Source organism: Lepidochelys kempii, chromosome 10, assembly GCF_965140265.1.
Source record: "Lepidochelys kempii isolate rLepKem1 chromosome 10, rLepKem1.hap2, whole genome shotgun sequence".
Classification (NCBI taxonomy): Eukaryota; Metazoa; Chordata; order Testudines; family Cheloniidae; genus Lepidochelys; species Lepidochelys kempii.
Window position 1 is genome coordinate 57,934,420 of NC_133265.1, and position 16,360 is coordinate 57,950,779.

Genomic DNA, 16,360 nt, shown 5'->3' on the forward strand with positions numbered 1-16,360 from the left:
ACTGTTCAATCTATTACATACCTACCTTAGATATAAGACCATCTCACATTTCCTCTGTAATGGTTAGAAATATCTTTTTGACAATGTAACAATCATCTCAAGTAGCACTATAATAAAGCCTTACTTCCTAGAAGTTTTATATACAATAGTTCTCTTAATACCAAAGGCTGTGTCAGCATTTGAATCTTAATCAGACCTTCACCAGAGTTTAGAAATCTGCTGTAAAAATTTCTTCAGTGCTGAAACTCAGTCAGATTTGTTTTACCTATAGTGATTTGTTTTCCTTGTACTGCTTAAGGTGAAAAGAAAAAAAAATATAGAAGTCTTGTGGATTCAAAAGCTGTTTTTAACTCAGCCTAAAATAGCTAATTTTATTAAACGACATTATGCATAACATCTATCCACATGGATTTGAGGGTAATTAACAGAACTATTTCACTTTTTAAAGCAGTTATTAAACTACAATGTTTATATCTAGGAGCCAATGTATTCTTATTACTTGAATTGCACTAGCACCTGGAAGCCTGAATCGGGGATTGAAGCCCTGTTATTCTAGGCACTGTACACGCACAAAGACCCTGCACAAAAGAGCTCACAATCTAAGGCCCCAATCCTGCAAAGACTTATTCATGTGCCTAACTTCACACACTGAGCCCCACAGTGCATATGTCTAATCACATGTGTAGGTCTTTGCAGGATCAGGGCATCAGAGTATGATGAGAGACAAGAGATGGATACAACAAGGAACCAGACAGGTGGAGCACAAGTCACAGGAAGATTATTCTAATTAGTGTAATAAGCAATGGTCAGTTTCCGATGGCTGTCAAATCGGTCTTATAAATGAAAATGAGTTAGTCCACAGCACAGATTAGTGATCTTTACCATGTGCCTGGAATTAAACTAGAAATCAGAAATCCAGCACCAGAAATCCTACACCTCTCAGTTTCCCTTGGTCTCTGAGTTTAATTTTTAGAATATTGTAAGAAAATTGGAATTGGGATGGTCTTTGGGTGTATTATGTAATTCCTAGAAGCCTGGAGGCCCTTAATTAGGACAGGTGTGTAGCAGCCACATTAGAGTCAAGGCAATAATATTTTATTAGGTCAATATACATTTTAATATTGTATACTCCCCAACTACCAAGAAAAATGGGTCAAGACCAGTGGTATACATAGCCTGATACTTTGTTTCCAACAGCCAGTACTAGATGATTCAGAAGGTAAAAAACAAAACCCCATCACACAAGAAGCAAGTATTTAATTACCTACTCATAGGGGAAGTTTCTTCCTAATTTATATCAATTTGTGGTCAGTTTAGGCCTGGAAGCATGAGGGTGTATAAAGCTGTGGATGTTCTTAATCATAATGTAAAAGTCTAGTCACTTGGAATCCTATTAAGCACATAGCCTCCTTGATATCTTGTGGCAGGTTAATTATGTACTGCATAAAACAATTTATTTTATCAGTTTTAAATTTGTTGTTTAATTGAATGACGCTATGTCTTGTATTATGAGAAATGGTAAACAGGAGCATATGACTTACTTTCTCTCTATCCTAGTTTTTTTTTTATTAAGATATCTCATATCTTCTCTAAACTAAGTAGCCCTAATCTTTTCACTCACCCCTATATGGAAGTTTCTTCATGTCTTTGACCATCATAAACAAACAGTTCCAGACTGTCAATTCAGTTTTGTAATGGTGTTGAAAACAGTTAGGTCCCATCAACACTGATGGTAGTTTGGGCTATCTAGCGTAAGGGAGGTGTACAGGAAAGGATTGTACCTGAGCTCCTTGGTGCATAGGCAGTCTGCATGGAAGGAGAAGTTTGTGTTTCCTCAAGTTCAGGGGGAACTTGTGCCTTTCTCCACTATACATTACACAAAGGGGAGAGTCTGGCTCTAGCAATTAAACCATTTTCAACATAATTTCAGGTGAGCCTATTCCTGCCAACTACTGTCAGCAGTGGGTCAGATTTCTAGTGTAAATGGAGCCTAAAAGTACTGAAAACAGAACTGAGCACAACAGGTCCCAGCAGTCTCTCAAATGAAGTGTCCAACAGGAACAGGGTTTTCCTTATTCTCCTCCCCAACGCAGTTTCTTCTTTATTTATGTAATTTATATTAAGATTTTAAGGAAATAACCTTTAATATTAACACAAACGCCAAGTACAAAGTAGATATAGAAACATGTACATATAAAACCTAGATAGATTACCAATATATTTTATTGCTTACATTCATGAGTATAATACATCCATAACAGGTTCCCTCTCTGGATTGATTTCTCTTTTTTCTATCTTTCAAGGTTTACATAACTTCTCCAAGCTCAAGTGATACACTGAGCAAACTTTTTTCCAGTTACAATAGAACTACTGCTACTCACCTTCTGCTGGAGAATAAAGCCTGAAGCTCAGCTCTTACAAACTCCAGCTCACTTTTAGCACTGTTAGATACGTTTGTGTTAATAGCAGTCTGTGGTTATATTTGCTATCCAACTTTTTTCAATTAAACTGTTTTTCCCCCAAAATCACTGTCAAATAACGCCCAGGCCTCCAATGCAAATCATAAGTTTTAATCAGAGTAGCAGCCATTAGTCAGTCTGTATCTGCAAAAAGAAAGACTAAAATTTATTTGAGCATAAGCTTTTGTGAGCCTCAGCAAGCTCACGAAAGCTTATGCTCAAATAAATTTGCTAGTCGCTAAGGTGCCACAAGTACTCCTTTTTGTCAGTAATGTAAGCAGAGTTGAGCTGAGGAGGCGATGTTTTGATTTTTCAAAACCAAAACCAAGCATGGCTCAGATCCAAGGGAGCTGTTCTATTTTATGCAAACCACTAAAGTTTGTGGGACTAAACGGAAGGCCAGATAAATTGTTTTTGTTCCTTTTCTATAATGAACAAACCAGGGTGGTCTGGATATTGCAATACCTCATCAATCAGGTTTTATGTTTGCAAATCAAATCAGGGCTGGTTCTTCAGATCCAGTTTGAGAACCAAAGCAGGAGTGGCTCAGATCCACTTTGCAAACCAGCATCCCAATTCTGTCCTCAGAGCCATGAAGACAGACCTGTTTACCTCTAGGGAGCTCCATTGACTTTCATCTACCCACACAAGTCCAATTACAGAATCAGAACACATCCCAGGAGTGGTTCAGACCTCTGTTCTATTTTATCCAGACCACCAAAGTTTCAGGAAGGCCTGTTGGATAAAAAGATTCCACTTATGGCTAATCTCTAAAATATTGTCTGCTTGGAGCTTTTTTAAAAAAAATAAAATTAACCACTGCCTGTTTCCACATTCAGTGATTAATTGAAAAAAGAGAAAAAATAATATGCAGTAGTTAACAAATAGCAGCTATGGGCAATGGTTTTTAAAAATTGTTTGGAAGGCACACAATCATTATTTAATTGTAAGATTTTATTTATTTTTGTTTTCTATATTACATTCTGATGGTGCCTATATGCCCCAGTCAGGATCCCACTGAAGCCAATGTAATTACTCCTAAGCTTAAATCACATTCAGAAGTACTTTCAAGATCACAGCCCTAGATCTTAAACTTTTGGGGACAGAGACGGTCTTCTTAGGACTTGAATACCTAGAAAATTACTGAATTATTCTTAAATTAGGACAACCTAACTGGCATGGACACCTAACATGGGTACTGGTATAAAGATGCTTTGTCCTCTTCCTTAGCAGTATAAAGGTTTTTTATATTTGTAACCAGGCACAGACTCACCAGCAGCACCCCCTGCTGGTCATCTCTGGGAATTAGCCAACCAGCCTCCAGAGCACCCTCTTCAGGACAGTGTCTCACCTTGAGGCTGGCTCCCATGTCCCTCCCCCCCCCAGTGCCCCTTTCACTGGGTTCTGCCCCCTGACAGTACCCCACAGTTCTGGGTCTCCCCCTCCCATGGAAACCCCCCACCCACTATCCCTGCCTCACCTCAGTCATAGGCTCCTGCCAGTCACCAGCTAGTCCCCACACCCTGGGGCAGACTGCAGTATGAGCCACTCATCACAGGCAAGGCTGGGTTTGGACCTGCTGCCTCGGTCTAACCGTGGGCTGTCCCCTGCAACCCCAGTACCGGTTGGGCTTAATGCTAGGCCACAGCCTGGGGCTTTCCTGGCTGGGGCTCCCCAGGCCCTTCCCCAGCCCTGCTCCAATCTAGGTACTCTGCTTAGATCCCTACAACCAGGTCCCTCCCTCTCAGAAGCTAGTCTAAGCTTCTGGCTCACAGCCTTTATAGAGCCAGTTGGGCCCTGATTGGGGTGTGGCCCCCAGCTGAGGCTGCTTCCCCAATCAGCCCGGCTACCTTCCTCTACTCCAGCCCTCCCCCAGGGCTATCTTAAACCCCTCTGGGTCCAAGTGGATGCCCACCCCACTACAATATCGATTTAGCTATTTTTATAGGGTGACAAAACAGCAAGAGCATACACACTACAATCAGACTTTTGTTGCGAAAAATGCCCAGTTTTGGTGACAAAAAACTTCCACCCCTACCAGAGACTTTTGTCTTTTCCCCTCCCTTTATTGTCAACAAAGAGCGAGTGTAGACACTGCTGATAGTTTTGTCGACAGAACTGGCTTCCGCCAGTATCCCACAATGCCTGCCCTGATTGCTCAGCTTTTTTTTTTATCTCTGCTGCCCTGCAGGCATGGGCCCCTCCCTTTTCAAAGCTCTGGGAAGTATCTGTGTGCTGCTCACTTTGAGGAACAAAGAGCGAATCATTGGCATGCTCTTGTTCTGCCCTGCACTAGGAACACAGCAGCAGGCAGGGAGACAGATTGCTGTGCTGCTTTGCTCTTCATCAGCACCAAGAGTTCACAGAGCTGCTCATGATGCTGCTCTCTGCAGCTGAGGGGGCTGTGGGAGAACTCAGAGAGAATCCCAAGATGTGCAGCGATCAGCCTCAACACTGCACGGTGGGATACATACCCATGGTGCATTGCTCACCTTGTCGATGATGGTGGCTCCAATGTGGACATGATCTGTCGCCAAAGGGAGCAAGTGTGAACACCCTTTGGTGATTTTTGTTTGGTCAACTTTTGGGTGTCTACATAAGTTTTGTCAACAAAACTTGACAGTGTAGACAAGCCCATACAGGAAGAGGAATATGCTTGTGTGTAACCATGCCTACACTATAAAGTTTTGTCAGGATAACTACATCAGCAAGGGGTGTGAAAAAAATCACATACACCCCTAGCCAACATAACTGTGCCAGGAAAACTGCAGTGCAGAGGGCAAAAGGAGTGCTTTCGGGGAGGTAGGGTAGCTATGCCAGCGGAAGAACTCCTGTCAGCATATCCTGCTGCATCTACACTAGGGAGCTCTGCTGGGATAGCTCTGGTGCCAAAGCCTCTAGTGTAGACCAGGCCTAGCTGTTGGTCATGGCTGCTCTTGAGCAAGTGCTCTGGCTGGCTGTGGCGTGTTCTGGACAGGAGCACTGGGACACTGCCAAGGGCACGCCCAGGAACAAAAAACAAACTCAAGAAGTTGCAGGGGGCAGACAAAGACTACAAAATCCAGAGGCCCTTGTGGCTGTTCCAGCGGCAGCAGCTCCACGCGGCCAGCTGCTAGGATCTCCCTCAGGAATGACGCTATAAAAACAAACCGTGATTGGCTAGGTCCGAGCTGAATTCTCCATTTATGGACAGAGCGGCTGGGGCTGGACTCTGGGGCAGCGGCTGCACAGGCGGAGCGCGGCTCTCGCTCCCACTCCCGGGCCGGGCACGGCACACACGCCGCTGAGGAGCCGAGTGCCCGTCAGAGCATGAGAGGAGCCTCCAGCCTGTGAGGCTGCTGGCGCCCGTCCACCCGCATGGGGTCCGCGCTGGCCTCCCCTCTGCGCCGCTGAGCTTGGGTGGACGCTGGACGCTAACCGAGGGGGAGGAAACCAGCCCGTCCCCGCCTCCCGGATCCACGGGCAGCCTGTGCGGAGCAGCAGCGGCAGACGGGGCAGCCACCGCGGCAGCGCAGCGAGATGGTGAGCGAGCCGGGCTGGCAGGCGGAGACCGGACCGGGCGAGTGGCTCAGCCCGCGGGAGGGCTGGGTGGAGGGACTGGGGGGACAGACAGATCCCCCGGTGCCCTGCCCGTAGGGGGCACCGTGGGAAGGGTGGAGGGGGGACTGTCCCAGGCTGATTGCCCAGTGCCGGGGACCCGGCGTGGTGCTGCGGTTACCGTGCCCGCCCTGTCGGTGTGTGCTGAGCGGGCTTTCAGGGCTCGCCCCCCGGGCACACAGCCCACCCCAGCCCCAGGGCCCTCCTTCATCGTGTGCCTGGCGCCCCCGTCCAGCTCTCGGGAGCCGAAAGTTACTGCCAGGCCTGTTTCTTGTCCCAGGAACAGCAGGTACCGTCCCCCGCGGGACCCGAGCCAGCCGCCTCCGTCCTGCTGCGGGTGGCACTTCGCGGCGAGGATGGAGAGTAGCTCTTGCCAAGCAGCCGGTTGCTGGCTGCCCCGAAAGCGGGACTCTGGTTTGCCAGGTGCCAGCGCTAAGGCGGCAAGGACAGGCAGCGCCTTATGTGGGCAGATCGCCTGGGGAGAGCCGTGTTCACCGCGTCAGGGAGACGCAGCCTCCCGAGCCGACCTGGGGTAGGGAGAGCTGGCGGGGTCCGGGGAACCGACAGAGACCTCGCTTTAGGCTCCCTCGCCCAAATAAATGCTCCCGTTTAGCACTGGCTGCCCTAGCAAGGTGAGCCTAGCTGCCCAGTTTGTATCAGGCGGAACTGAGAGCGGCAGAAACATGGTTGGTACAGGGGGGAATTAAAACGTTTTTTCTCCTGTTCTTCCTGGTGTGTGAGAGAAGTACCTGTTGTATGCTCTTCTCCTTACACCGGACTGCCCAATGGTGTTTTAACACCTGTTAGTACAGTATGTGTATAATGGCTATAACCACGGGGTTTGGAAAAAAGTAAGAAGGGCCACACAAAAAAAGTCTCACTCATTTGCTGTGAACTATGGCTGGTTGAAAATGTAGAAAAAAATCTATTAAAAAATCTGGGTGTTTCCCAATTTCAGCCAAATTAATTTTTTCATGGGAGGTACCTAGTTTTGATTCGCGCCCCCACCCCCGGCAAAAACCTGAAAACCCCAAAATTGAATTTTTTTTGTTTGTTTTTTTCAACCATTTTCCTGATGTTCTTGTGTTTTTGTTTTTACTTTTTGATGAAAAGTTTAAACTTTCTATTGAAAAAATAATTTTCCAACAACCTCTACTGTAAATATTAATCTGGGAGCTATAGGTGCATACTCTGACATAGTGATATAGTATTATCCTAGGGTGACCATATGTCCTGGTTTTATAGGGCCAGTCCCAATATTTGGGGCTTGTTCTTATATAGGCACCAATTACCTCCCACACCCTGTCCTGATTTTTCACACATGCTGTCTGGTCACCCTATATTACATTATCTTTTGCTTGAATTTAAAGATATGTAAAGGACCAGTCAAAGTTAGAAACACAATGGGCCAAATTCATTCTTAGTGTTATTCCTTTGAACCCAGAGGTAAATATCGCCCAGTACATTTCTGGTAAATAATAAAAGTTGTGAATTCCGCTGTGGTTTCTAGGGAGAACATTAGATTTAGTTTTGATGTTCACAACAATTATGTAATTTTCTACTTTGTAACAAGTGTGGGAACACAACTCCAGGACAGGCATAGATATTTTATGACAACCCTGGGCCATAGACTCTGTTTGTTAAGAAACTTACATTTAGCAATTAGCACTTTCAGTGTTTCTTTTATGAAGATCCCAAGTCACATGGAATTGCTGTCACAGAGCTGGGCCTTCCAAACAATCTTCTCAAGCAGAATGGAACAGTTAGTCACATCTCCCTAAACTACCACTGCTATTATTATAGCTCTGTCATTGTGCACACAGCTATACAGAAGATGATGACACTGTTCCTGCCACAAGAATTTTATAGTCTGAATTAGTCATACTGAAGAAAGATTGGATTGCATCTGAGCTAAGATTCTATTATGCAAGGTGCTGAACATGGTGCTGATGCAATATAGAACTTAAGGGCATGTATAATTTTAAACATGTGATTTGTCCCATAAAGAGTATATCTGAGGATGGTTCTTTCCTGTTATATATATATCCTACTTTGTCCCCATGAGTTTCACATGTCTGTTGCACTATAATCTTCGTGGCAGTCAGAATTGCTTAACATTGTGCCTGTCTATTCTCCATTTTGGATTTATTTTATTTACTGTATATCAGTATGATGAAGGGCAAAGATGCTTTTGGAATATAGCAACATGGTATGATGTCACAGAATAGATGGTACTTTGCAGTGTTCTTCAGGCTACATCTCTAAACCCATCATTGACTAGCACCCATGTCTTAGAGCAAGTGTTTGGGCCAACTTGTGAGCAGATGGACATAGTGATAGGCAGCCAAAAGACTATGTATGTGCAGCAGATGTGATTGTTAAGGCCAAGATTCTTAGCTAGGAACTTTGAAACAGCTGGCTCTGCTGAATGTCCACTATGAATACGGAGATGCACCATCACTAAACCATCTGAGTTGGATTAACTGAAAAAACTAAGGGTTCTTCTGCTAAAATTTTGGCTCTACTAACAGTGTTGAATGGTAGGCATTAATTACAAAGAAGTCTCCTGCTGAATAGCAATAGCTTGTGTTCATACATCATCTTTGATGCCAAAGTATTCCAGATAATTATTTCAGCTACCTGTGGAGTGGAATGCTGTAACGTTACTCATTAGTTTAGGATAGGAAGTGAAAAAGAATTATATGTCCTGGGAGAATGGGCCAAATCCTGTAACCCCTGAATCTGAAACATTTAGGTGGTTTGGCAAAAAACTTATTTCTGAAATGTAGTGGGCAAAAACCCTTGACTTAGGAATTCCAAAGTGTTTTTATTTTCCAAGGATTCACTCTGAAACTTGTTCTGACTTTTTAGTTTCTTAGTTTGTGCGAGGTCTGAGACCATAATAATCAAAACTTCTGAAAATTTCTGTGGAAAGTTTGAGTGTGCAAGGAACATAAGATTGGGCTGTTAGCTTGCAACACATTTTAAAGGACATCCACTTTGATTCAGTTTCTAAGCCTCTGTTTTATACAAGATGCATGAGAGGTCTTTTTAAGAAGATATTAGGCTAGCAATCAGCAGAGATAACTAATGCAAGGCTTTACTATAGCACTGAATTGAATCTGTCATTCAGCTTCCAATAGGCACCTGCAGTTCACATAGTATTGATTAACTTGAGTAAGTATGTTCTAAAAATCACAATTTCATAATGATTGGAGACACATTTTCATAAAAAATTGTGAAAGGACTTTTCATCGGAATACTGATTTTTGACTCTATGAATATTCTGCTACTTTCATAAAGAATCTGTTATCATTACCATACCTTTCATTTTAGTTATTAATTCTTTCTTTGTGAGTTACCTTTCCTGAATGTTTTAGATGCCTTATTAATTTTGATGACAGAGCTTTGACACGTAACACAGAAAGGGTGTCATAAAGATTAAATGTTTTAGAAATTGAAAAATTAAATATTTCAGCAGCTAACCATATTCAATATTTCAAACAAATTCTCTTACAGATTAAAGTTCTAATGAATGCTTATTTCAGTTAGAGGGTCTGTCTTTTTGAAAGAGTCTGTTACATGAACCATGTAGCAAAGCAAATTTAACCTGTATTACTTTTAATATATTACATCCTGGTAAATTTGTCATGATAAAGGATGAACTTACTGTTGGTAGTAAACCTAAATAAAATAGTTTTTGAATGCTCTCCAGTGGAAAATTGAGAAACTTTACTGGAGAACCCTGTAGCCACTAAAAACTGATCAATACTTCTAACGTATTGTCATTTCTACACTTTGTTACAAACTCCATTGGTTACCTGCAAAGAATGGATGGCATATATCATTTCCTGTATATTGTTGCTTTAACATTCTATTTGTTTACATACAGCCAGCCAGTCCTAGTGTGAAAAGACTTATTTCCTGTGTAATGGCCACTATGCCAATAATTTAGACTATGCATCCAACATGTAATTTATATAATATTAAATATGCCTAGCTCCATTTGTTTCCAGATCTTATATGGATTTCTCCCCCTTCTCTGTCTTGAATTTATTACTATTTTTAGGGGGGGGAGGGGAGAGGAGTAAGGGTTTGTTATATAGAGTTAATTTAATAGTAAGGAATGGCATTTTTACATAAAGTACCATATTTAGACCACGGCAATACATTTTTCGTCATACATTTAATACCTGCTTTTATTCGTGCAATTGTATATATGTATGGAACACATTGGGCATATATATGTTATCTTAATTAAATTTAAATATTTTGTGATAAAGAACAAGATCTCAGTCCTGTGCATGTCCTTAAAGAGATCACCATATCTCCATATGTAGATGGAGGAGATTCTTGTCTGCATCTCCTTTTCTGGGAGGAGAATTTTCATCCTCACAATATGTGGAAGGTCTGGGTCAGATGACACGATTGTTTTTACTTTGATTTTGCTCTAATGTTTTTGGGGCCCGTTTCAGAGCCCCCTGAATCAATGAGAGTTTTCCCATTAACTTCAATGGGCTTTGGTTAAATCTCTTGGTGAGGCTACAATATTTACCATACATCAGTGGATGTTATTTTCAACTGCATTCAAATGCATTTTTGTACCTTATAAAATTTGTTTATTGTAGGACTTTTTTTATTTTTATTTAGAACCAGAAATGATAGTGCTAGGAGTGTCAATGGAAATTGGTGACCCTGAATTTCTTTTCCCATATTTTGCTGTTGAACCACTGGAAAGCTGAATCTTTGTTTGAGAGAAGTGTAAAGAACCAATATGGCCTCTTATTTATTCCTTTTTTCTCCCACCCAAAAAAATCTAACAAAAAATGTCTTCCCCTATAGATACATTTGAAATTGTTGTAGTCTAAATAGCATGTGATTTATTAATTTAATGAAGTAGTTTTTGAAATTACTACATCAGTGGAGCATGACTTTAAAAAATTTATTTCCAAATAGCATTGCAAGAAAGTCTGTTTTGTCAGATATTCATTTTTTTTCCTTCAGTAAAATCAGTCTGAGCTCCCAACTATGAGGAGCCATAGTTTTAAGATTGTCTACATTCAGATCAAAGCCATACTTTAAAAGTTTTAGCACTGTCTTCCTGAAACCCCAAAGAGGGATTTTCCCTGCTCCCTCCCCCCTCACAATTTCTTTGCTAGCCAATTTGTCTATAGATAATCCACATAGGAATTATTTTACTTCTTAGAAAACTTGTTGGCTAGTCTACATTTATAACGGCTACTTAAAAGTGTTAATTAAAAATTAACTAACAATGTGCTGAAACTTAAATCAGATTCCCCAGGCACTACATTAAATTCCTATTGGTTTTCATAACTTTATTTATTTTGCTATTGTGATATTTATAAATGAGAAGATGATGGAGATTTGTGAGGTTGTTTTTTTATTTATAATCTTGCTTACTGTGCATCCTTCTTTATAATGAAACTCCCCCAGAATGCACAGGGCCTGACTGTGTAAGGTGCTGAGATTTCAATTACAGCGGAGATACCTCCGTACCTCTCCTGAAGTACTCAGCACCTTTTAAGGATCTTGAAGTTGTTTTATTTAGTGTTAAAATCAGTCCTGCTGCTCTTTCCCTATGTAATGTTATGAAACATTCCAAGAAACTGATGATAAATGAGATGTTTCAAGTCTGAATTCAAGACAAAATTGTATTGGGATGTTTATTGCAGATATTTCTTGCCCAGATCAGTTTATCAAGTTAGGGTATACTGTATTTAAAACAGCTCAAACAGCAATAAGAGTTCATTAATTTTCTTTGCTATCCTTTCTTTTTGTGAAGTAAAGGCTACAGAAATTGTTAGTAGTTCATTCAGTGGGAGAGACCCAGTCTTGCAAAACCTTATTCATGTGAATGGTTCTTACTCACAGGCAAGATCCATTGACTCTACTCTTCTGACTCAATTCCATAGATTCGTTTTGCCAACTTTCCATTTTAAATTTTTCATTAAAAAATGAAGTGAAACCTCAGGAAATTCATCTGCAACTGTGTAGTCTGCATGGCTTCATCACAAAAGTTTAAAGTGGCCCAGCAAAGTTCTTAACAAAACTGGGCTGAGGTATTTGTTTGCAATAAAACGTCTAGACCTGGTCTGCATGGTGCAACAAAACTGGCCTGCATTATCACAATGCAGAGACTTCCATAGCCTGGCCAGTTTTGGGGTCCAAATACAGAGCCTGTTGACTTATGTGCTGGAAAAAGAAAAATCTTTTTGAATTAATAATGTGCTGTCTTTCAGCCCTCACTTGCAGTAGTGCCATAATCTTAACCTGCTTTAAAATTAAGATTGCTCCCATGAGTATGGTAAACTGGATTTGGCTCTATATAATCTGAGAGTAACATATTTGACATTCACAGGCAGATGTAATGCAATTTTAACTAAAATAAAAAATGTTTCTATATTTCTAAAAAATACAAACCCAAAGACCCCAACAAAGATTTCCTTTGCCTCCTCTGGCAGTTTCTACTGTAGATTATTTCAGCAGAAATAATTGTGTATCACTCTTTTTTGTTACCTGGTGTGTTTGTGTGTGAGGTTTTCCCAAAGAAAATAGACGGGATAAATAATATGTTGCTTTTTATCTAGAATCATTTACAAATCCTGGAACCAGACAAAATCAAGTTTGCTCAAGTCAAATGAAAACATGTGTTTATATACTGCCATTCTGAAACCAACATTGCAGTGCTAATCGTTTTGTCCTACTGTAGGTGTCAGAATTTGCCTCTCCTCTTGGCACTGCTGTCATCCTCCTTTCCTCTTTTTCTCTCCCTTCTTAACATAGATGTGGGTGGACTGGTTTGGATTTTAAAAAAGGAAGAAATAATAAACGCTTTTTCTGTACAAAGATTGAACTATATTTAGTGGCAATAGAGCTAAATACGCGGGGCCCAATCCTGAAAGGTGCTGAGAATGTCCTGAATGGTGTTGAGTGCCTTCAGCCCCCATGGAAATCAATGAGTGTGAAAACATCTCAATGATCCTTTGAAGGTGCCCAGTACTTTGCAGGAGTGGGCCCTAAAATAGCTAATGTATGAAGCAAATTGTGACCTTGTACTATACCTTTCTCCCTTTCCTATAAGAAATTTACAAGCAAAATATTTTATGCTTTTGTACTTGAAGGGTGCTTTTCTGACTGTAGACAGTAGCATTAGCCATAACCCTGTCCTCTGCCAAATGTGGAATAGTAGAGCAGAATAACAGCATGTGCTTTGCATTATGTGAACTCTGTGTCTAGAGGTGCATGCATGGAAAAATTTCCTAGCTACATGGTGTTCATGTCTGGCTGATATATAAGACTAAAGTACAGTAGTTATTCAACAGCAAAACTAATGATTTGTAATGCATGTGTGGGTTTTGTTTGGGTTTATTTTCTTTTGGTACAGGTTGTACTTTCCCCCTTGTATAATTTTTCTTTATCTCTTTCTAGAGCAGTGATTTCAGCCTTTTTTAAAAGTGATTTTATAGATACATTGTATGTTATGCGTCAATTTTTCTTTTAAAAGTAGAGGCTCACTTTTTAAGTCCAAACAATGCACACAGAATGTTGCGGTTACATTTGCATTCACAATTGCCACAACTGTACCTACAAATCAGGAATTGCACATGCAATTTGGACATGTCATGCATCCGTTGTGTGTGTACTTAGTTTTGCACACACTTTTTGTACAGGGGTCTCTGCCCTCCGGTTTTTGGTTTGTTTTTCATATGTCTAGTCTGCTAAATATTAAATTTTTTACTGATGCAGAAGGCAGTAAAGTGAAAATGTTGTCAATGAATTGTTTGCGGTCATTCATTCCACAGGTAGCTTTCTCTTGAGATTAATTAAGTCAAGGGATAATTTGCAGCAGTGTTATACCATTGGTTATGCAGAAAATCTGATTTAAATAAGCTGCCCTGAAGCAAAAAGGTTGTATGGTAAAATGTCAAGGCAAGATCATCATCTGCTCCCATATAACTAGCAATATCCCCAAAGAAAATAATTTGTTGCCCAGCTCTTAACAGAAGTTTTAGTAAAACAAGTTACAATGAAAATCAATGTATTTTCTTGCAGAAATATAATTTCAACTATTTTCCCTAGAAATAAAAATCGTATTGAAAAACAGACTATAAAAATGATATTAAAGGCCAGTGTTGTACTCTGGTATTTTCTATCCCCAACTTTAACAAAAAACCACGTATATAGGGTTGGCAGTATTTGATTTTTATATATCTATAAAACTTTGACAAATAATATTGATTTTTAAGCTTTTACAAAGATTTTTATTGATTTAAATTTTTACAGTTTTGGAAAATTATGGGGGAGGTTTCAGACTAATTATTTAATGAGTGGACATTGAGATTCAAAGAGTTAAAGCTTTACAACCATTAAAATGCAAAGAGTCGACCTAACATGTCAAAATATACAAAGTAAATATCCTTAAATCAAACTCTAGTAAGTTCTGTAGCAGCGTTTTTTCTCACTTTCCTATCTGTAAATTTTTATTATCTATGGAAATAGTTTTCCTTGGTTTGTGGGTGTATGGTGAAATTGACATTTATCGTCATTTACCAGTAAAAATGCAATCCTTCCAAGTCAACTTTTGTGTAAGAATTGTGAATAGATTTCCTTAATCTTCAAAATTGTAGCAAATTGTCATGTAGTAAAATATGGATGTGACACTGCTGTGTATATGTAGGGAATATGTAAGTAAGTATATTTTTAAATTTACAAGGTTAATCCTGTGCAGCAACAATGTTTTTTGTTTTGTTTTTTTTTTGCATCAGCTAACCCTAATTATAATCCCAATCATTGCATCTGGCAGAAAAACCTACAGGATGGGGGGGAAGTCTGCTGGAAACAGTTATGTTCACTTCATGGAGTTTTCTTCATCTTCTCTCATCAGGGAGGAAGGGTTTCTGGCTTTCACATCTTGCTTTGCATATGACCGTGGATAACTTAGGGATGACCTTACTGAATTTAAATGGAAATATCCTTACTTGGATGGATTTTCAGCTGGTGTCAATCAGTATAGCTCTGTTGAACCCAGTAGTGGTGACTTAAATGGAACTATACTGATTTACGTCAGCCTATGATCCGGTCCACTGTGTCAGCCTATTTAGCCATACGATGTGGCTTCATTGTTTTTACCTCTCACCTTGCATTCTGGTTGTTGCCACACTGGTACTTAAGTGATACGTGTGGCTTTAAGTCAGTCTGAAGCCATAGGGAAAGAAGACCAAAGTAGTAATTCTTAGAATTGTGGAGAGAGAATGTTTACTTTACAGAAATAGGTATTTGGAAAATACTCCAGATCCTCTACAAACACAGACAAATCAACAGGCTACGGCTTTGGCAGAATGTTATCTTACCTTATAGCTAACTTTCCAAATGGAACCATTTCAGCCCATTGGAATAGCCAATTAAAGTCTCATTTTGAAATGCATTATACAGAGTGTGGTTATTGGAGCTGAGGCTTTCCAAATATACAGAACTAAATAATCTTTTAGAGAAAAATCCTATTAAGGTACTCTCTTTTTTTAAAATGATTTAACCTAAATAGAGCCTAAATTAATAACTTTTTCTTGGGATTTTAAAGCTTTTAGGGGGAGACTTTCAGAAGAAAAAATGAGAACATCTAACTCCCATTGAAGTCCTCTGGGCTTTGGGTATGCAACTGTCCTTTGTGCCTTTGAAAGTCTCCCCTTATTTACAATGATGTTCTCATACTGTAGGCTTGTAATATCAGCTACACATCTGTGGTGCCAGGTTCCTAGACCAATTCTGCATTACAGGAAAAAAATGCCATCTAAGTATTGTACAGAACAAATTACACGTGAAAGCTATGTTAAAAGAACATTAAGGTTGCAGAGTTAAGCATTCAGAAGTAAGGAAAAGACAGAATTAAGGTTGTCTCTGCAAACTTAATTCAGCTCTCTTGTGCATATGCATTATGATAGCCTTTGATTACATGATCACATATTCTTTTTCCACAAGACCAGAATTGATGGTAATTACTTAGTAGGAAGCTATTCAACTTTGTTCAGTGTGTGGTCCCATGCCTTATTTACTGCACATGAGTCAACCCCTGCTCTAAAGACAGAATTATTAATTTCTGTATGGGCTTTTCTGTGGTGCTTATCGCTATAGTATCTGAATGCTTCACAAATATTAATGAATTTATTTTTATAACACCTTGTGAGATGAAAGGATGGTATTACCCCCATTTTATTGATGGGGAACCAAGACACAGAGGGAACAGCACTTCTGGAAATCGGATCCCAGGATCTCAAGTCAACCACTCA

At 40.3% G+C, this 16,360-nt stretch overlaps 1 protein-coding gene across 2 annotated transcripts in view; it reads left to right on the plus strand.

Annotated features, from left to right (window-relative positions):
- Positions 1–5,630: 5,630 nt before the first annotated feature.
- Positions 5,631–16,360, plus strand: part of MYO1E (myosin IE) — a 141,771-nt gene continuing 131,041 nt past the window's right edge. For both annotated transcript variants that reach the window (XM_073303726.1, XM_073303728.1), the window contains exon 1: positions 5,631–5,981. In XM_073303726.1, coding sequence (XP_073159827.1) covers positions 5,979–5,981 — 3 coding nt within the window. In that variant the 5' untranslated portion in view covers positions 5,631–5,978. The remainder of the gene's footprint in view (positions 5,982–16,360) is intronic.